The sequence below is a fragment of the Chrysemys picta genome, chromosome 24 (assembly GCF_011386835.1).
Source record: "Chrysemys picta bellii isolate R12L10 chromosome 24, ASM1138683v2, whole genome shotgun sequence".
Lineage (NCBI taxonomy): Eukaryota > Metazoa > Chordata > Testudines > Emydidae > Chrysemys > Chrysemys picta.
This window is the reverse complement of record NC_088814.1, coordinates 10,072,701-10,093,820: the sequence shown is the minus strand read 5'-3', so window position 1 is coordinate 10,093,820 and position 21,120 is coordinate 10,072,701. Positions and strand designations below refer to the sequence as shown.

The 21,120-nt window shown below is 60.5% G+C and overlaps 1 protein-coding gene across 1 annotated transcript in view; it reads left to right on the top strand.

Moving 5' to 3' along the window:
- The window catches only part of ITGB3 (integrin subunit beta 3), a 40,930-nt gene extending 26,314 nt beyond the window's left edge, over positions 1–14,616 (top strand). The window contains exons 8-15 of the mRNA XM_005311057.4: positions 456–545; positions 1,278–1,412; positions 1,941–2,370; positions 4,913–5,135; positions 5,793–5,893; positions 6,847–6,966; positions 10,681–10,847; positions 12,696–14,616. Of these exons, the coding sequence (XP_005311114.2) occupies positions 456–545; positions 1,278–1,412; positions 1,941–2,370; positions 4,913–5,135; positions 5,793–5,893; positions 6,847–6,966; positions 10,681–10,847; positions 12,696–12,764 (1,335 nt within the window). The 3' untranslated portion in view covers positions 12,765–14,616. The remainder of the gene's footprint in view (positions 1–455; positions 546–1,277; positions 1,413–1,940; positions 2,371–4,912; positions 5,136–5,792; positions 5,894–6,846; positions 6,967–10,680; positions 10,848–12,695) is intronic.
- The last annotated feature ends 6,504 nt before the right edge of the window (positions 14,617–21,120 follow it).

Below are 21,120 nucleotides of genomic sequence, written 5' to 3'. Positions count from 1 at the left end.
AGCTCAGCACACCCAGGGCCACCCCAACACTCCAGACATTCGCAGGCAGCCCCCAGGGCCAGGGCCGATGAAAGGAGACACTGCGTCTGCCCGCAATCTGCTCCCAGGTGGCTAGAAACCCATTTGCGATCCCCTCCCAGGCCTGTAATGACCCTCAGCTCTCCACTCTCAGGTTTTATGGCCTGACCAGAGTCACCCAGCAAGACAGCAGCTGAGCCGGGAACAGAGCCCAGCTCTCCGGGCTCCCAGGCCAGCGCTCTGGCCATGGCCTCACCCTGCCTGTGGTTGCAAACACTCCCCCCGCAGGGGTTTAACCCCCGCCCCGGTACACGCTGGGCCACGTGGCAATTGCCGGGTTGATGCCCCGACAGAGCAGCCGCGCTCCATAAAGCTAGCGATCCGCGCTTAGCGCCAGGCCTTGGTACCGAACCTCTGGCTGTGTGTTTTCTTGCCAGAACTACAGCGAGCTGATTCCCGGCACCACTGTGGGGATCCTGTCCAGCGACTCCAGCAACATCCTGCAACTCATTATGGAGTCCTATGGGGTGAGCATGAGTAGCAGGGACTCCATGGCCCCGAGGCAAACCTGGGGCATCTCCCAGGGCCGGTTCCATGCAGCAGTTTTGGGGGGGTTCCTACCGGGGTCTCCTCACTTGAGAGGAGCCTCATGTCGGAAGCAGAGCAAAATGGGGGGTGCTTCCGCAGGATCTCAGCCCTTAAAGAGGGACATGCACTCCCCCCCATGCTCCAGCCCCGAGCAGCCCAGAGACACTTGCCAGCTGTTTGTGCCCTGAGCAGCCTCCCCGGTTCCAGCTGTGAACATCTGCCTTAGCGATGCACAAAGGAAGTGAGGTCATCCCATTCCCCACCTTGTCCCCTTCCCCTTGGCAGCCGCTTCTTCCCCTCCTCCCAGCAGACAGGCCGGCCCTCTGGCTGATGCCTCGGCGGCAGAGGAAGGACCTTTGGCTAGCGAGCCTTTTCCCAAGCGCACCTCGGGGACGTGCGCTGAGCTCGCAGCTCTAGGAGCGCCTCCCTCTCTCCCTAGCAGGTCACCGGTTCCGATCCAGCCCAGGGCGGCAGCTGAGGAAAGTTGTCACCATGTGACAGCCGCTTGGTGACCCCCTGAGAGATGGAGCCGGCTGGCCCTCTCTGCGTCTCCATAGGCCTGCATCTCTGCGCTGGGTACTGGTGCGAGCTCCCCACTCCCAGTGCTCGGCTGCTTCCTCTCGATGCCCTTTCCTAAGTGCGGGGTGTGCGCTGTTCCTCCCTCCCTCCAGAAAATCCGCTCCAAGGTGGAGCTGGAGGTTCGAGACCTGCCCGAGGAGCTGTCCCTCTCCTTCAACGCCACCTGCCTCAACAACGAGGTCATTCAGGGACTCAAGTCCTGCGTGGGCCTCAATATAGGAGACACGGTGAGTCTTGCCAGCTGGCGGCCGGCTGGGAGGGGGATCCCACTGCAGGAGCCGGCCCAGCACCCTGGGATCATCCCCAGACTCTGCCCCTGCAGGAGAAGGGATAGCTCAGTGGTTTGAGCATTGGCCTCCTAAACCCAGAGTTGTGAGTTCAATCCTTGAGGGGGCCATTTAGGGATCTGGGGTAAAAATCTGTCTGGGGATTGGTCCTGCTTTGAGCAGGGGGTTGGACTAGATACCTCCTGCGGTCCCTTCCAACCCCGATATTCTATGATTCTATGAAGGTCACAGGCATGTAGTGTCTTCCGGGGCAGGGCTCGGCTGGGACAAATACAAAAGGGGATGCTGTATAAAGCCTGTGGGTCTCTCCGAATGGCTGGCTGCCCCATGTCACCAGGCAGCGTCGGGTCGAATGTGCCTGGAAGGGACTGGTTGACGGCTCCGGGTCTCAGGCCTTGCAGCCAGGTGACCCCAGCTGTGCTTGGAGCAGCCCGGCCTGAATCAAACCCCGGCCGCTTCCCTCCCCAGGTGAGCTTCAGCATCGAGGCCAAGGTGCGAGGCTGCCCCCAGCAGCAGCAGAAATCCTTCACCATCAAGCCGGTGGGTTTCAAGGACAGCCTGACGGTGCTGGTGAACTTCGAGTGCAACTGCACCTGCCAGGAGCGCGCTCAGCCCAACAGCCCCGCCTGCCACCAAGGCAACGGCACCTTAGAGTGCGGCGTGTGCCGCTGCTCCCCGGGCCGGCTGGGCTCCCGCTGCGAGTGCTCCGAGGAGGAGTACAGCCCCGCGCAGCAGGACAACTGCAGCCCCGGCACGGGGCAGCCCCTGTGCAGCCAGCGGGGCGAGTGCCTCTGCGGCCAGTGCGTCTGCCACACCAGTGACTTCGGCAAGGTGACCGGCAAGTACTGCGAGTGCGACGACTTCTCCTGCGTCCGCTTCAAGGGCGAGATGTGCTCGGGTGAGTGGTGCGAAGGGGCGCTCGGAGGGGCGTGGGGTTCCCTAGGCCGTGATCTCCCCATCTGGGTTAGCACTGAGCCGGTGCTGGGTCTAAGATGCCAGGAATCCTCCAAGATCTGACGGCAGCTCCCCGAAGGAAAAGGGGGGTTTGTTCTGATTGTATTCCAGCTTGTGTCATTCCACACAGGCTGCCTAAAATTCCTCCGTCGGTGTAGTTGGCTGCGGGATGTTTGTTGTTGTACCGTGCTGTGTAGCAGGTGCCAGGTCCCCTCCCCAGAGGTGGCTGCATTTCAGTGGTGTAACCTGAGCAGATGGCATGAGGAATGCCTGAGGAGACCCCTTGCCACAGGGCAAGCTGTCCCCCCGTCGCCATGCTCCCCCTTCTTGAGCCAGTTGGGTTAACGCCGCATCTGTTTCTCTCCCTCGGCGATTCTCACAGAAGCAGCCAAGCCAAGCTGTGCAGAGTTCACGGCGGGAGCAGGCGGCGGGCCTGACTCAGAACAGCATGTCCTGAAAGGGGGCCAGCGAGCCCCTGCCCTGTTCCCCTCCACGCAGGCTCCCTGAACGCCGGGAGATGCACACACCGCTCACTCCAGAAAGAGCCCCCGGCCGTTCCCTGGCCTGTTCCATCCGCATGTTCAAACCGATCACATCCCCGGGGGCAGCCACTTGACCCTGCAGCCATCAGCACTCAGGGAAGCCCCCAAATCCCCAAGAGGCCTTACCCCCTGCCAGGCACCTGGCCCTAGGGCGCAGACCTTGGGGGTTCCCATAAGGTCCCTGGGGGCTGGTCTTTGTCGGAACCACCCTGCATGAGAGAGATTCTGCCTCGGGCCTTTGCAGCCTGCTCCCGGGCTCCCCTTCACAGCCCCGTGTTTGCCCCCCCCCCTCACTGAGCCCTCCCGGCCAGATTCCCACTGCGCTCCTGTCCCTGGCACACCCAGCGCCCTTGTTGCTTTCTGCCTCCCTTGGGGCCTCCTTATCTGCAGTTATGATGCTTAGCTTGCCCCAGCAGTGGAGGCGGGAGGGGCGGGCCTGTTTTTCCTAGTGTCCCGGTGTCTCTCAGCAATAAGAACTGGCTCCCCCACCCCCCCCCAGTGTAATCTGGGCCGGTTCGTCACACGCTTCGCTGGCTGTTGTGCAATGCAGTGGCTCCGGATGTTTGGCCTGAGACGGGGCCAAGCTGGTTATCAGGACAATGACAAATTGATGACACCCAACAAACAAACAAGCCATGGGGGGAAGGGGGTGAGCGGGCGGTTTATCACCCAGACAGGGATCTGTCATTGTGGGGGAGAGGGAGGCAGCATCAAAGCCCCATAGTGGGCGGGGGAGGGGGGGCAGCCTACAGAGGGCCTGCTCTCAGTCACACTGCTGTCAATCCGGAGTCACTCTAGGAGGGGCCGAGAAGTTAACGAGATCAGCGTCCGGACCTTTCTTCGGAGCTGAAAGGCTCCTGGGTGGGGCTGGTCCGTATCTCACATTCCTCCACCTCCCCCACTCTCTCCATGCCTGTTGTGAAATTAAAATGGGGGCGAGCGGGAAGTTTATACTAACGTCCTTCTCCCGGATGCCTCATGCCAGCTCCTGGGCACCAGTCGGGCTACGTCTGCACTACCCGCAGCTTAACCATCCTCCCTTCATCCGGACCCACTGCACCCACTGCTCTTCAAGCCTGGGGGTTCCTGCACATCGTTCTACTGATGCTGACTCCTGCCCCCCCCCCCCACACACACACACACACACGCACAATCCAGCCCTGGCCTGCCCACTCGTAGCTCTCCTGAGGCCTGTCTGGCCACTTTTCCTTTGACTCATCCCTAGTTTCCCATTCTCTAAAAAGTGACACATTCAGTCTCTCCAGCAGCGACGCTGCGCCCGGGGCTGAACGGGAACTGGAGCCCCGGACAGTTTTCCCAAGGAAAGCCGAAGCCAGGGGCTACGGTCCCGCTCCCAACCGCGGCGACCGGCAGAATTCCCCAGTGCTCCAATGAGGGCAGGGGCCAGGTCGGCTTCGCTGTGGGTCCAACACTCCAGCTAGGTTCGCTGGGATCTTTGGGGCCTGCAAGCCAAACAGCCCCAGGCTCGGAGAGGATTTGAACCTGGGTCTCAAGGAACTTGGGTCTGTTTCTGGAGCAGCCCGACCCAAGGAGAGGCCCTAGGACTTAGGGGTCGGGGAGGAAGTGAGCAAGAGTCAGGATTTCCAGCCAAGCGTCTCTTTCGCTTTCTAGGCTCATTCCAAACGGACAGAGAAAACCCCCGTGGCCCAAACTCGGCCTCCCACCATCCCCGGGGCTGCAGGCCAGGATAAGGGGGCAAAGCTGCTGGTGGGGACTGGAATAGCAGAGGGTGGCGCCGGTCAAGATGGTGGTGCATTGGCAGAGCCATGCGGGGCGGTCAGGACTGATGGGTCCTGGCAGAGCCGAGGCCGGGGTGAAGAGAAACTGCCCCAGCCTGGATTAGCCCCTCGCTATCCCAAGACCCCAGGCAAACCTAGGTGGGTGGCCTGGGCTCACACCTCACGCCCTTGCGTTCGCCCGCAGGCCACGGGCAGTGCAGCTGCGGGGACTGCCTGTGCGACTCGGACTGGACCGGGGACTATTGCAACTGCACAACCCGCACCGACACCTGCATGTCCGGCAACGGCCTGGTGTGCAGCGGGCGCGGGCTCTGCCAGTGCGGGAAATGCGAGTGCACCCAGGCCGGCGCCTATGGGGACACCTGCGAGAAGTGCCCCACCTGCCCCGACGCCTGCACCATCAAGAAGTGAGTGGGGCTGGGGGGCAGAGCGGGCGCTGCTCTCTTGGGTTCCGGGCTGCGGGGATCTCGGCAGGGGGTGCTGGCAGGGGCTCGGTGCATGGGTCCGGCTGGCACCTCATTGGGAAGGATCTGCGCTGAGCTCTAGACGTTGTGGGATACTGTGACTGCAATCAGGGGGGCGTGGGGGGCAGGTTTGCGAGACCCTGATGCCAAGAGGCAGCCGATCTTCCAGCGTGAAATCAGGGTGGATGCAGGGCAAAGGGTCGCTCCTGCGTGGGAGGGTCAGAATCAGGGTCCCCCTCTCTGGGGGAAGCCTCCCACGCACCCAGGGGCTTGGCAGGAGGCAAGGTCGAGACCAGTGGCTGTGTCAGGGGCCAGGCCCCATCAGGGAGCACAGGGGATCCCCACTGGGAATGGAGGTGCTGGGAAGCAGGGACATAGGATAGGGGAACAATGTGAAGCAGTTGGGGTGATTGGGGGGGGCCCTTCTCCCCTCCCCCTCTCCATTTGGCAGGGCTACTTCAGGGACTCTGCGGGAGCCCCCAGTGGTGAGTTTGATTTTTGAGCCCCAAACCTAAAGGCTTCCCAGGGAGCCCTGGAGCTGCACGTAGCATCCTCTGATGATCCTGTCCTTCATCACTCTTTCCTCCTCCTCCTCCTCAGGGAATGTGTGGAGTGTAGGAAGTTCAAGAGGGGGACGCTGATGGAGCAGCAAACCTGCAACCGCACCTGCCGTGACGAGATCAACTCGGTGCAGGAACTTGGTGAGCGGAGGAGGAGCTGGGCTGTCCGCTGAGGCCTCGGACGTCGGCTGCTCGGTGCTGAGCCGAGAACGCCCAGCAGGGTGGTGGATCATCGGCGTTTGTTGCCCCAAGTGCTGGGGGTGGCGGGGGGAGCAGTGTACGGCAGAGAAACAAACTGCTGGACGCTAGCAGCGAGATCTTTGGGAGCGGAGCGTCCCCTTTGATTCAGAGCCAGAATCCGAACCTCCCCCTCCGCATGCCCCAGGCAGAGGCCACCCGCTGCGGGGCCCGAAAGATGAGACGCTAAAGGCTGAGCGTTCCTGGGGTGACTCACTTGGGCTGTACAGAGACACCCCACCCCACCCCTATGAGGTATCAATGTGTGCCAGCTGGTTGGTAAGCCTGCCGGCAGGCAAGCTAAACTGGGCACTCAGACACTGAGTGTCGCTAACACCCGTTAGCCTCACCTGACCTCCCATCGGCCACCTGCCTAATGCAGCCGGAGCTCAGCGCCCTGCCCGCCGAGCGTCGTTCTGCCCCACATGGCCAGCCCCAGCCTCTTTTCCCGGGGCGCTGGCCAGGAAAGCGAATACGGAACTGGGGCCCCATCCCGCTCCCGTCGAGCTCCGTGGGTAAGAGCAGGATCAGGACCTGGTGGGTGCCCCTTGGGATTTCACACCTTGCTCGGACACGCCCGGCCAGCGCCGATCCTGGGGCCCACGCAGCAGCGGCCGCTCTGAGCAGCGGGTCCGGGGCTATCGGTAACAACCCCAGTGTTGAGGTGCGGGAAGGGGATCTCACGGCAGGGTTCAGCTCCTGTTTTAGCCTAGGACCTTCTTCCTCGTTTAGACAAAGCCTGTGGGGGAACTCGCAGACCTGGCCCCAGCTTCGCTGTCTGCCCAGCGGGGCAGCGTCTGCTTAACCCCCCTGGGGTGCACAGCTTGGGCTGACGGCCTCTCCTTCGCACCCCGCAGGTGACAAGGGTAAAGACGCCGTGAACTGCACCTACAAGAATGAGAACGACTGCGTGGTGCGGTTTCAGTACTATGAGGACTCCAGTGGGAAATCCATCCTTCACGTCATCGAGGAGCCAGGTGAGACAGGGAGCGAGCGACGGCCCAGGAGGGTCAGCCCCCGGGCTGGCTCCGCTCCTGCCGCTGGGAGCGGAGATACGCAGCCAGGTGTCCCGGAGGATCCCAGCTGCTGCATGGGATCTCTGCAGGGCAGGGCAGCGTTCCTTGGCTGCTTCCTCTCCGGGCGGGTGTCTAGCCTGTAACCACGGCAGCTTGAGCCAACCGCGTCTGAATCCCGCTAGCGGTGAAGCTGCGGAGCCCGGAGTGCCGGGCGGGTTTGTACAGCTCCGGACCCAAGCTGCTTTCGCGCCCTGTGATCACAGACCGGACACGCCCTGGGAGTACACAGTAGCTAGGCCAGGGATAATAGGCAGGGTGTGAATTTCAGCCCAGGCCTATTCCATATGGTGGGGGGAGGTTTATGGCACACTGCAGGGACAGGACCTGAGCTGCTGGGGTGTAGGTTTCCTGCTCCCCTTTCTTCCTTGAACCCATCCCCTGCCATTCACTGTCTCCCGGTGCGGCCAGTGGGAATTCACCCGGGAACTGGGGAGGAGTTGGCATCCGGTGCCCCAGTGGCTGCTCCATTGGTTGCCCAGCTCTTCTGGGGGCTCCTTTTTCTCCCCACCTGCTGCCTTCTCCCCCTTTTGGTTAATTCTCTGTCCTGCATCTGCCCTTTACCCTAATCCACTTCTGAGACCCCCCGCTTCACGCTTGGCCAGGAGACAGAGGTCCCCGGCTCATGACGGAGTTGGAGACAGGCCCAGATCGAGCCCACCGGCCAAGATCTGAATTCAGGGGGCCACCAGCAAATGGGCGATCGTCCCCGACGGGTTCCTCGCGGAGGTGGGACATGGCACACGGGGGCTGCTTAGGAAATCTCCCCAGGGCTGGGTGATGTGGATTTAATTTCTAAAGGCAACAGGCATGCTAATGCATAAAGCAGGAGGTCAGGACGGCTCGGTTCTAGTATTATTTATATGACAGTAGTGCCTAACAAAGGGGTGTGTACACACACACAACACACACGCACACGCACACGCACACACACACACACACACACACACACACACACACCCCCCGAGGGAAGGGCCAGACCATGTTGTTACCCAATGCTAACTATGAGCATGCTCAGACTCCTAATACGGCTGGGGGGGTGTTGGGAAATCCCAGGGACTAGCGCCAACCAATTACCCCCATTACGTGCCAACATCCGCACGGCGGGTGGCAAACAGCCTTCCCTTGCCCTAGGGGCTACAGGCACTTCTGTGGTCGGACTCTTCCCTGGCTGTTTTTGGAGGCTGAATATGATGATCTGAAACGATTCGGCCTCGTGTCTGGCAGCCCCGGCTCAGGCGCGACTTCGGGCCAGAGTAGCTGGAGCCCGGGTGGGCTCTGGTGTCCGTCACCCAGCTGTAAGCGTCCATGCTTCACGCCGCCAGGAGAGCGAGACCCGTCCCCTTGCGTTCGGCAAATGCGACCGAAACACGAGGAACAGAACAAAGAACCTCTGTGGACACAATAGGGCAACCAGACAGCAAATGTGAAAAATCAGGACAGGGGGTGGGGGAGTACTAGGAGCCTATATAAGAAAAAGACCCACAAATCGGGACTGTCCCTATAAAATCTGGTCACCCTAGGACACCATCCATTTCCTCCTCCAGACCCTGTTCATACAGACTGGGCCCATGTAATGAGTTCAGGTCCGTCAGCTTCCCCAGACGTCCGTGGGGGGTGGAAAGTCTTGGCACCTCTCGGGGTTTGGTCCCCCTTGGGCTCTGCTGCGGCCTCAGCGTGACCAGCCCCTGGGGGATCCTGGCTGACCGGCCTCAGGCCAAGAGAACGGCCTGGCGGGCGCAGTCTGCGGGTTAGACTAGCCGCGGGGGCTGCCCGAACGTACGCCAGGGAGCAGGATTTGAAGCCTCAGTTTGCCTGTCCTGGCTGGTGCGGCTCAGCCGCAGGGCCTGAGCGTCTGAGAGGGCTGAGTGAGAACGTGACTGGATTGTTTCACGCCATTCAGCACAGGGACTTCCTGTCTCCGTCTCCCTGGGCTGCTGCTTCGCTCAGCGCTTCGCTCAGCATTTCCCTGCAGCCAGCGCGGGCGGCAGAGACCCTGCACGGCCCTGCCTTGTCTCCCCAGCTCAGTACAGTGGGCGCCCGTCGGGGGGCCGAGCTCGGTAGAGACCTCGCCCTGTGCAGAGAACGCCTGGGGCTCCCTAACTTTGCACTGACCCCTCCGCACTGCAGCATAATCTGGGGGAGCCTCGGGGCTCTTTCGGCCCCAGCCTTGGGCATAGACAGAAGCAGGCCGTCCCCTGTACGGAAGGGGTATAACACCACGCCCCACGCAGATCCCATTGTTGGGGGGCCGCCAGCACCCCAAGCTTTGCCCCGAGCGCCTTGGAAAGCAGAGGCAGGAAAGCAGCCGCCAGGTGTAATTGCTGGCAGGCTGCCGAGGGCTGGGCTGGGCCCGGCGGGCCTGACAGACAGGAGGGCAAAGGTGGCTCCGGTTTGTTTGGGTTGCACGCCGCGTCAGAGGCTGGGGAACGGGTGTGTCCCCTCCTCCGTCAGACACAGACGCACCCAAGTGTTCGCAGACGCCGACTCAGGACGGGGGAGCAGAGCCAACCTGCCTAGTGCGGGGGAGAGAGTTTCAGACAGATCGAAACGCGAGCAAAGCCACAAGACGAGCAAAGCAGCCTGTCTGTGGGTATTAGACGCCAGGGAACTCCTCCTACCCAGCCCTGGAGCCCTTCGTTCCCCAGGGGGAGCAGGGGCCAGGCAGCGGATGTCCTCTGCGATCGCCAGCTGCCTCGCCCATCGGGCGTGTGGAGGAAAGCAGGTTAACGAGAGGGGACTGGCTGACTCAAGGACAGGGGAGATCCCAGCCCGTGTACGACCTGGCCGCTGTTCTCAGAGCATCAGGGCACCTCCCAGTCTGTACCGCGGTCGCCCTTCCAGCACCCCGGGAGGCAGGGCGCGGGTCCCCATTACAGTCAGGGCAGGGAGGCTCAGGGACCTGCAGGATGTCCCCACTGCCGCAGGCTGTGCCCCTTACATTTCTAGCTGCGTGATGTGAAGCCAGCATAAGACACGTGGGAACATCCAGGCTTTGACCCAAGGTTGTATAGGTCTGTAGTGGAGCAAGGGCTTCAGCCCTGGTCTCCCAGGTCATAGGCTCGTGCCATAGTCCTTGGGGCATCCCTCCTCTCCAGGGAAGGCTGTCAGACACCCACTTCCCGGGCAGCGGCGGCTGTCAGGTGCCCTGGGGGCAGTGAGGGGGCAGATGCTCAGCTTTCATCTGTGTCTGGTTCCCGCTGGCTTTGCACAAAGCTTCCCGGCACCCCACCCGGACTCTCTGTCTGGGAATCTCAGCCCTTTGAAGGCGTGGCCCCCTGGACCCTAGCATGGAGTGCCCTGGCCCTGCAGACGCGTTGGCTGGGGCATTCAAAGGGAGCGAGGGTGCATGGCAGGGGGATTTGGGTGCTCAGGCCCCTTTGAAAACCTCACCTGTCGGCCCAAGAATAACTCAGTGGAGCTGCTCATGTGCTTCAGCGCCGGATCCGGCCCTGCATGTGGGCGAAATGCTGCCCTCTAGTAGCACAGGATAAGAGACCCGCTACTGCTGCTGGCCGAAGGCGTTCTCCTGTCGCTTAGCTGCGTGAGGGAGCGGCAGTAGAAGCGCCGGGTTACGCAGGGAATGGCCGAGCACTAATTCCCTCCTTCCCTTGCCAGACTGTCCCAAGGGGCCCGACATCCTGATGGTTCTGCTCCTGGTGGCGGGGGCCATCCTGCTCATCGGCCTGGTCGCCCTCCTCATCTGGAAACTCCTGATCACCGTCCACGACCGGCGGGAGTTCGCCAAGTTCGAGGAAGAGAGGGCGCGGGCTAAATGGGACACGGTAAGGGTCGGGTGGGCAGCCTGCTCCTCTCCCGCCATCACGGTGTGTTGGGGTGACTGCGCTCGGCGGCCGCGCCCCGCTCCCCTCTGTCGGGGGCAACGTGCGGGATTCAGGCAGGAACCCAGATGCCCTGGGGATCTGGGCCTGGCGGGTCAGAGGGGACCTGGGTAGGCGCTGGGAAGCCAGGAGATGCTCTGGCAGGAAGGGTGCTGGGAGGGGAAGATCAAGGGCCTTGGGGAGGGAGAACCCAAGTCTGGCTATGGGGCACTGCCCTCCGGACACATGCCAGTCAGCAGGGCTGCACGTGTGCAGGAGAGACTGTCCCAGCAGCCTGCCCCGTCCCCTGAGCGCTCATCCCCAGCACGTCCTTCTGACTCACTCTCCTCCTGCTTTTCCATCCCTGTGCACGGCCTGCCCGGCCGGAAAGGCTGAGACACGGAGTGCGGGGAATTCGGCCCCAAAGGGGGAGGGAGGCGGCTGGGTCTGTGGAAGGTCGTTTCTCTCACGCCGCCTGGGCAAGGTTCGAGGCAGCTCTGCACCTCTCCGTGGGCCCCCGGCAGGGCACAAGCGGCTGATGAAATTCTTAGGCCCCGTTCTTTGAAATATAGCGGTGCTGATAACAGTGATACTGTCCATCTTGGCTAGAGCCGGACTCTGGGCAAAACTCGCTGCCCACAGCGCTGACCTGCTACCCCAGCCCTGAGCTCCCCACCCAGCTCTGCCAGTGCCCCTCAATCCCGACCCACAGCCCCCTGCTACCCCAGCCCTGAGCTTCCCACACCCAGCTCTGCCAGTGCCCCTCAATCCCGACCCACAGCCCCCTGCTACCCCAGCCCCAGGCTCCCCATCCCCAGCTCTGCCAGCGCCCCTCAATCCCGACCCACAGCCCCCTGCTACCCCAACCCTGAGCTCCCCACACAGCTCTGCCAGTGCCCCTCAATCCCGACCCACAGCCCCCTGTTACCCCAACCCTGAGCTCCCCACACCCAGCTCTGCCAGCGCCCCTCAATCCCGACCCACAGCCCCCTGTTACCCCAGCCCTGAACTCCCTACACCCAGCTCTGCCGGTGCCCCTCAATCCCGACCCGCAGCCCCCTATCCTGCCCTGGGCTCCCCACACCCAGCTCTGCCCGTGCCCCTCAGTGCTGGTCCCCTTGATCCCTTCCAGGCAGACACAGTCCTTTTTGAACTGGGTGGTGAAGTGGAGAAATGTCCCTGAGGGCAAGGCTTTGGCATTCTCTTTGGTTGAGCCCTAGGGGGGATTTGAACTGGTGGGGAGAGGCTGCTGCAGCCTGGCCCCTGTCTGTTGGCACACAGGCACTAGAACGCAGCATCAGAAAGTGAGGGGGAACCTGGGTCGTCCTCGCCATTTGAAATGACCCAGCCCATTTCTTACCAATGCGTGGGGTCACATGCGCCAACTTTTGTTGGCGCCGGTGGAAGCTCGCGCCCCCGGCCCTGCCCCCTCCCCGCCCCCATTGGATCCCTTCCCAAATCCCCGCCTTGGCCCTGCCTCTTCCCCAAGCGCGCCGCATTCCTCCTCCCTCCCAGGCTTGTGTAAAACAGCTGTTTAGTGGCACAAGCACTGGGAAGGAGGGGGGAGAAGCAGGACGCAGCACCCGCTCAGGGGAGGAGGCGGAGGTGAGCTGGGGCAGTGGGGTCGTGGAGCTGCCGGTGGGTGCTCCAGCGCCGGAGCACCCACGGAGTCGGCGCCTATGCGTGGGGTCAGGAGGCCTCGGTTTCCCCATCTATAAAGGGGAGATGATGCTATTTACCTTCCCTGGGTGCTTTGCAGCCTGCTGGCGAGCAGGGCTGTGTGACGCGACATCTGTTGTGTTTCTGTTACAGGCCAACAACCCCTTATACAAAGGCGCCACCTCCACCTTCACTAACATCACATACCGCGGGAATTCGTAAGGAGGCCTGCCTTCCCCGCCCCCGGCGCCGGCCCTGGGACCCGCTCCGGAGTGGGGACGGTTCCTGTTTACAGCAGAGCCGGCGTGAGCATGTCCGTGTAATTTAATGACAATCCCAAGGACCTGGTGTCCATGTCACTCCACTGTATCGCAGGGCTGGGCCTCTCCAGCCACGCCACTGTCCCGTCGCTACCTCGGCGTGCCCGGGGGTGGACCCAGCCTGCCCTTCTGCACACGGAATAAGGAGAAGCCGGCCTCGCCATGGCGGGCGTGCCTGCAGGGACTGGGAGCTCCGTTCGAGATGGGACTGTTCGTGGCTGAGTCTGACGCAGGATGGATGAGAACAGCCCGACCTCAGCCCGTCTCCCTGCCTTTCTCCAGCCCGCAAGGAAAAGCTCTGAACGGCCGCCGGGGGGGGCCCCGCTTGGCCAGGAGTCCCTGGCCCGGCTGCTTCGCAGGAAGATAGAAACCACGTGACCCCCGAGAAAGCCCTGGCCAGGCCGGGTGCTGCTTCCTTGCCCCTCACCGCCCCCCGCATTTGTACACAAAGCAGATGATTGTAGCATGGGCTCTGCCAGTGCCCCTGCTGGGCCGAGGCCCCTGTGACGCAGGGGAGCACAAGGGGGGGTGACACCAGCTCCCCCCAGACGTGCCCCACCCCAGCCTAGATCTACCAGGATTTCCAACCCACAGCAAGTAGCTGACACACCTGGTGTGTCATACCGGGCCACTCAGGTCCCCCCCCCGTGCCTCGGTTTCCCCCTCTGTACCATGATGCTGATGCGCCTTTGCAATCCAGCACTGGGACGTGCCATCTAGTGGTCATGCAAAGAAATGAATAAGGGGTGCTCCAGCCACGAGCGTGGGGCCAAATTCCCCCCAGGTGTCACTGCAAGGAAGCGGGACACTGGGGAATTGGCCTCTGGGACACAACCTCTTCTCTCTCTCCCTGAACCAGCAACCAAAGATTGGGGAGAGCTTCCTGCCATGAGGCTAGCGCAAGAGACGCAGGTTCTCCTCCTGATTCTGCCACCAGCTCCCCGCACGACCTTGACTGTGCCACGCCAAGCCCAGTTTCCCCCATCTGCCAAAAATGGGTCTCCTGGCCCGTACCTACCTCCCAGGTGGCTTGTAGGGCTTTGTAAGTGAATGTTAAAGTGCTTTCAGATCTTCAGCTGGATGGTGTACCAGCCAGGATACGTGAGATTGTCACCCCCACCAGTGGTTTTGGGGGGCCAGGGAAGGGGGAACATTGTCAGCTTTCCAGGCCCGAGCTGGGGCACGAATTCCCCTCCGTGCAGGACAGCGGCCAAGGCCTGGTTTTGGGCCATGCCGGGAACCCCCCGCTGCCCGCGAGTTGTTGGCCGCTACTCTGCAGACCAAGCGGCGGCAGAGCCAGACACGCTACCCCCTGCCCTGGATGGGCACCAGCACTGCCCCCTCCTGCCAGGGCAGGGAGCTACCCCTCAGCTCTTCCGTCCTGAGCAGCTGCAAGCCAGGCCCCCAGAGCCTGCAGCACGGGGCAGGGATGGCTGGCACCCAGGCACAGCTCCACTTTAGCTACTGTACGCTCCCTTTGGAGTCTAGCCTACGTCAGCCCAGGCTAGTCACAAGGAGCCCCCCTGACCTCCCAGAGGCACCCGCAGGGGAATGGGGGTGGGGCTCTGATGCCAGCTGGCTGCCCCTTTAAGAACAAGGGTAAGATCCCGAGGGCTGGGGAGAGGAGGGGAGTTTGGGTCTGTCTCCTACACGGCGCAAACTCCAGAACTGATCACAAATGAGCCCAGGGCCCAACTGAGATTGGCCCAACCTCAGACTTTTCTACGGCACCAAATAAAAAAGTTTTGCACTAACGAGGGCTTCCGAGCGTGTCTGGTCTTTAGCTGCAGGCTGTGGGGGCAGCGCCTGGCGACAGCGGTCATGGCTGGCATCTCCTGGGGGCGGCTGCGGGCAGCAGCGAGCGCTGGGTGAATAATGGATTTGCCGGGCACTGGCAATTTCAAAAAGGCAGGGGGAAAATAGTTTTTGGTCCGACAGTGAATTTTTTGACCGTTTCAGCAAATCGGAACGTGGGAGGGGAATGCGTTTGGATTGCACAAGATGTTTTTGTTTCGACCAAATCAAAACAACCGGGGCCAATTTAAAAAAATTAATTTAAAGGAAATTGGGCACTGAAAAGTTGGGGGTTGGTTTGTTTCTGTCAGAGCCCCGATGCACACTGCTCCCTACAGCCGCTTGCCTCTTTATGAGTGGCTGGGGAAGCCCCAGTCAGGGATCAGGCTCCTTCGGGCCCCGGGTCAGATGAACGAAAAGCCCCGGGGTGCAAAGAGAAGGGAAGCACAAGGTGAGCGGGGATTCGCCTGCTCCTGCCATGCCAGGCTGCAGCTGGCTTCTGGCCCCTCTAACGAGTGCGACTCCAGATTCAAATGCTCTAAACTTTGGGGCAGTTCCACAGGGGAGATTCAGCTCGTGCTCTGGCCTGCAAGAACTGGTATCTTGGCTAAGCGTTACATGCCAGGACGGTGGGGACATCTAGTGGCCATGAGGGGCAGGTTTTGAGACTGCAGTTTGGAAAGCCTGCTTCTCGGTTGGGGAGATCGTTGACCCTCCCGCTTCTTTCGTGCACAAGCAATCCGGGCATTAACAATGTTGACGTTTAAAAGCTATGATTCTGGGGGACAAACAGCAGGGGCTGCCAGGCTGCACCCCTGGGTGCCAGACCAAGCCAAGCCCTGGCAGTGAGGGTCTGGCTGCACCCAGTCCAATTGCCCTGGTGTTCCCTGCAGCAAGCGGCCTGTGATGGAGAGGATGGAGCGCCGAGAAGAGTGAAACGGGTGTAGATGCTGAGGCAATGTTACGACCCGAGTTCCCCTTCTGCCTTCTCAGGCCTGGGCAGAAAACATAACACGGAGTTAAACCGCAGGGCAATTGTCTGAACACCCTGAGCGGAGGCCTTAACAGTCCCCAGTCGGCTTCAGAACGAGTCTTGCGCAGGGACTTCGGAAACAAACACATAAAGTACACAGACTACGTCGTAAATAGCGCTTGGACCCCTTCCACGGCCCTTTTAAACAACAGCTACCGGGCAGGGAATCTACTGGCAGCCTGCCTCGCTGTGTTACTCTGACTTATCTCCGGGCCCGGTTTCAGCATATCATCTCCCCATCTCGGCTTTAGCAAACCAATTCCCCTGTGCTCTTCTGTCAGAGGGGAGTTCCCCGTCTCCATGTGTGGCCATGCCCAGGGGCAGGTGCCACTAGGACTTTTCAGAGCCGGGGAAGAGGGGCAGCCTGGGGACCCCCAAAGCGATCAGCATCCCAGCCGGGGGGTTAGCAGCTGACTGGTCTCCTCAGTTGCCAGTGAAACAAACCTGTAGCCTGTGTCAAAGCAGTACAGGGACTAGGACCCACGCTACGCAGCATGTCTCTTGAGCCTGTGTCAATCAGCCGCTGGGTCCACGGGCACTCTCTTTAACAGTTACAGTTATAACTTCTCCACCCCAGGCTGTGCTGGGCCGCTCCCTGATAGTGAAGGTCTGGAACCTGCAAGACGGCTTACCCTCCATGAGCACTGCACAGCTTTGGAAACAGCTAGTCCGTGTAGCCGAATGGTCATGATGGGGGAAACTGAGTTAGCTGGGTAATTACGGGACGGAGCCATGCTTCCCCCGCCCCCGTTTGCTCAATGGGAGTTTTCCACTCTCTCACACACTCCGTTGGGCTGCAGTTAAAGAAAGCAGCCAGTGCCCAGCCTGCAGTCCTGTGAGTAGATTTCTCTTTGGTGAGTGGCCTGGCCCCTCTACAAAACTGGCACTAAGGGAAAACCTGAGAATTGCAACAGCTGGAGGCGGTTCATGCTGAGAACGAGGCGTGGCGGCCATCTAGTCAGCAATTGGGCTGCTCTTGTTTTGCAAATGAGACTTTAGATAAGGACACTCAGAACAATTTTCCTTGGGGGCCGTGGCAGTAAAACCTGAGGAGTGTGTCACACCCCCCCCCCCCCCCCCCCCCCCCCGCAAAGCAGGAGATAGCAGGTTGCCAAGCAGTCCTGTGTGGCCTGTCTCAGCTCGGGGTAGCAGAGCTAACAGCACAAACTGAATACTGCTCGGGTGGCAATGCCCTCCAGGCTGTGCTGCAGGGGAGATTGGCTGGGGCTGTGTCTAATGAGAAGTCAGGCCCCAGGGCTGGCGAAGGGAAATTGAACCTGGCTTGGGGCAATGTACAATTAGCAACATGGAAGCAGCAGTGATTTGCAGGGATAATCACACTGACTCAATCAACCAGCTGCAAGGGATGGGGCAGGGCGGGGGGGTGCTCCCCAAGGGAGTTTCCGCTGTAGAGGATTTTCTCCTGCAGCCGTTTGTACGTTTCCAGTGGCATAAATGCCCCCAAGACTTAGTCAAAAAAGACAAGGGTGACTATCAAACAGCATCTCAAGGCCAGGAGGGGAGAGCCCAAAGGAGCGGAGGCCAGGGAAGAAAGCAGAGAGCATTTTAGCTGGCGCGGGGGCGGCACAGCCTAAAAGGGAAGCGAGTGGGACCTGATGAAATACCACCAGCAGAGTTCAATAATCTGTCAGTACCAGTAGAAGTAGCTACAGGGGCGTCAGCAGCTGTGATCAGTGGGCATGTGGCCTGTTGGTGTCACAGCTGTTGTTCTGACTGGCAGGGGGCTGGTAACCAGGTTTCTGGGCCTGCTAGGAGTCCTGGGTGTTCCCAGAAGGGGGTCGGGGGAATAGCCAGGAGGCCAGAGCGGGAGAGGGAAGCCCACCCGTCCACGGAGGATGAGCCCTCGTCCTTGTCCCACAAAGGAGAGCTGCCCCTTTCAGCACCGTCTGGGCACCCCCAGGGTCCTTTCGTTGGGTGCCCGCCTCACTCCTCGTGCGGGGATGGATCTATCACTGCCTGCTGGGGGAGACTGAGCGGGGACCCCAGGGAGCTGCTGAGCTGGGAAGTTTTCTTTGCGATCACCCCGGCGGCTCGGAGCCAGATCCGAGCCCCGCTCCGGCTGCTTGGGGTGCCCTGGCCATGCAAAGCTGGCCAGCTTCCAGGCATCTCCCCAGGAATGACACACCAGGCTCTGTGCCAGTGCCCAGCCCAGCCCCTAGGGTATGGGGTGTTTTGGGGTGAACACGGGGACCAGCGGGAGTGGCCACAACTTCCAACAGATCCTGTCTGTTGGAAAGGCCCTGGGGCCATGGTGCAGCGAGGTGTAGATAGGACAGCCCTGAGGCTGCACTGCCTTGCTCTCAGGTCAGTGAGAAGAGGGCAGAGCCCTGCTGGACACAGCCCTGCCGGGCACCAGGATTTGCCCCTCCAGCTTCTCTTCTCTCTGTCACCCGGCACACTGTGACATCAGGCCGGAACAGTGACATCAGGGAGCCAGGTTGGACCCTGCCCTGGTCCAGAGCCCCGACGGCCCAGGGCCTCTGCACGGAGCCAACGCTGATGTCATTTTCATGATCTTGTGGCAGGTGAGTCGGCCTTGGGGCATCCGCCCAGCCCTGCCACACGGTGCCAGCCGTGCCCCTCACCCCGCCTGGCCAGTGCCCCCCTCTGATAGTCTGCTTTCAGCCACCTGGCCTAGGGCAGGGTCTTGCTCAGGAGGGTGCGTGCCAGGCCAAGCAGCTCCGGGAAGGTAAGTTGGGTTCTCGCTCGTAAACCCAGGGTGAGTTTGGTGCTAAAGGTTTACACTTGGACCTGTGGATTTGGGCCTTGTCCGTTCTCCCAAGGAGAGCTGAGGAGCTGAGGTCAATCAGGAGTGAGGGGCCTGGGCAAAGCTGCGCGTGAGGACTCAGAACTGGAACAGTTTGGGAGCAGTGGGTCAGGAGTGAGGGGCACCGGTAGAGCTGGGTGTGGGGAGCCCAGGGCTGGACTAGCAGGGGGCTGTGGGTCAGGATTATGGGGCACTGGCAGAGCTGTGTTGGGGAGCCCAGGGCCGGGGTAGCAGGGGGCTGCGGATCGGGATTGAGGGGCACTGGCAGAGCTGGGTGTGGGGAGCCCAGAGCTGGGATAGCAGGGGGCCTCCATCCAATATGAACCCCCTGATTGGCTGCCTGCCCCCCTTGCCTGCTTCCTTGGGTTGAGCAGCCTGCTGCAGGCAGAGCTCTCACCCCATCTCCCTCCTCTCGGCTCGGAAGCTGCTCCCATAGGCAGGAAAGGGGGGAGCTAAAGAGCCCAGCAGCTCAGGGCAGCCCGGCCCCCTCTCCTGTGAGCAATGGGGACAGGACGGTAGCTCTGCTCCTTGCCCTCCCTGCAACACCCAGCCTGGGAACTGGGGGGAAGAGCTCCTGGCGCTGCCTCCCCCAGCCCGGAAGGGCACCCCGCTGCAGCCCCCTGGAGCTGGGAGAGAGGTGTGAAGAGCCCCAGGGGAAGCAGTGGGGCTGACCTGGGCGCTGGGGGGGGCTCTTTGGAAAACGTTGCCCTTACAATTGGTTCAGGCTCCTTGTGAAGAACTCTGACCGCCGTGTGCTTACCCCTGTCCCAGCTCCGTACGTGCCGGGGTAAGTGCTACAAAACATAGATTTACAGAGAAGTAACAGCTGCGTCAGGACAGCTTGTCACACCCCCGGGGGTGTTTATTACCACTCACAGGCATTCCTGAAGCTGCAGGACGCTTTTCAGAACACCCCTCCTCAAGCCACACAGGAATTCAACTAAAGAAAAGTTTCCTCAACTTTAAAGATCACTTGCTAGACTTTTCTGAAGCCCCAACATGCTACCGCAACTCAAACTAATCGCAGTAACCTCTGATCTAGCGCCTTCTAGCCCCAATCTCAACGTGCTTTACACAGGAGGGGGGGCAGTATTATTGTCCCCATTTTACAGATGGGGAAACTGAGGCGCAAAGTGGGGCTGTGACTTGCCCAACATCACCCAGAAGCTATTGGCAAAGCTGGGCATGGAAACCATGTCTCCTGAGTGCCAGTCCAGTGCTTTATGCCCTAGGCTGCATAATCTATGCAGGTGGCACCTCGCTGATTTAAGGGTCCACCCGTGCAGAGCATTATGGCATCAGGGCCTAAATGTATAAGGAGAAAGAGAAATTCAGGAAGGAAATGCAAGGAAATGCAGAAGGTGAGGTAGGAGGAGAGAGATACAGAGTTGTGACTTTTCCAGCTGGCCACTAGATGGAGCCCTTGCACCTCAAGTACCCAGCCAGCGGGAGCCTTTACCGAGCAGCAGTTCAGGGACCCGATTCTGGGGGGTGGATGGAGGCCTTTGCCACATTGCTGAGGGATGGGCTTCACAAAGCTGGTGGCTGTCATGGCCTGACTTCTGCTTTGCAGCACTAGCTGGTGGAGGAGCCCTTTGGGAACAGCAGCCTTGCTGCGTCAGGCCTGCGTGCAGCTCCAAGCACGGGTCGGCCTGACTCGCAGAGCAAAGTGCCCCGTCATTGCAACCCCTCGGCGAATGGGAATCGTTGTGTTCGCACCCGGGCTGGGTGGGAACCAGTATCTGTATTTGCGAGAGTGGGACGCTTTTTTCCCCGCCCCCGTCTCAAATCGGGACGAAAAGTCAAAGGCTGATTGCGAACCAGAAAACCGAGTTGTCGTTTTGGGTTGGGCCGATCGAAGCATTTGCTTTTGATACGTTTGAAACGTTTTGTTCCAATTTTGATCTTTTCTCTTTTTTTTAACCCTTTCTCGCAGTCTAATCAGCTTCGGTTTCTAAACAAAAAGTGGTTGTGAGCCAGAAATCCAGATTATTTTTTTTTCCACTTTGAAAATGTGGAAATGAAACCTTTGGACAATTTTTGAACCTTCCCCCTCCCTACCCCCACCCTTAACATTTCTCAAGTCGGGAATGTCATCAAACCCAGCTCTGTTTCTGTTTTGACAAACCACCATTTTTCAATGGAAAAACTGCTGGGTCGGAAAATTCCTGCTCAGTTCTTGTTTGCCTCCCCAGGCGGCCGGGCCCTTCCAGACACATGGATCACCCACTCTTGTCAATTGCCAGCTCCACTGACTTCACAAACTGAGCGGTTTCTATATAGAAGTCTCCGTGCAGAAGGGCCCTGCTCACAGCAAGGGGGAAATGTACATTCTGGAGTTCTTACGGCAAGGTTTTAACATGGGTCTAAAACCTCAGCCTCTAGAAATCCAAGTGGTGGCCAGGTGACCGTTTTCCCCATCCGTGGACCTGTCCCAGAGGTTCCTGCCCCTGTTTGCAGTTTAAGGCCCCAATCCTGCAATCAGACCTCTGCCACTGATTGCCGGATCGGGCTCTCGGCTCCTGCCAACGTTTACTCCCCAGAGGAGTTCTCGCTGTAGCGAGTAGCCTGCATGCTCTATACCTGGGACTGACTGTTCTCAGGGCTGGACTTGGCCTTATACTTCATTTGATTCTCTCATCT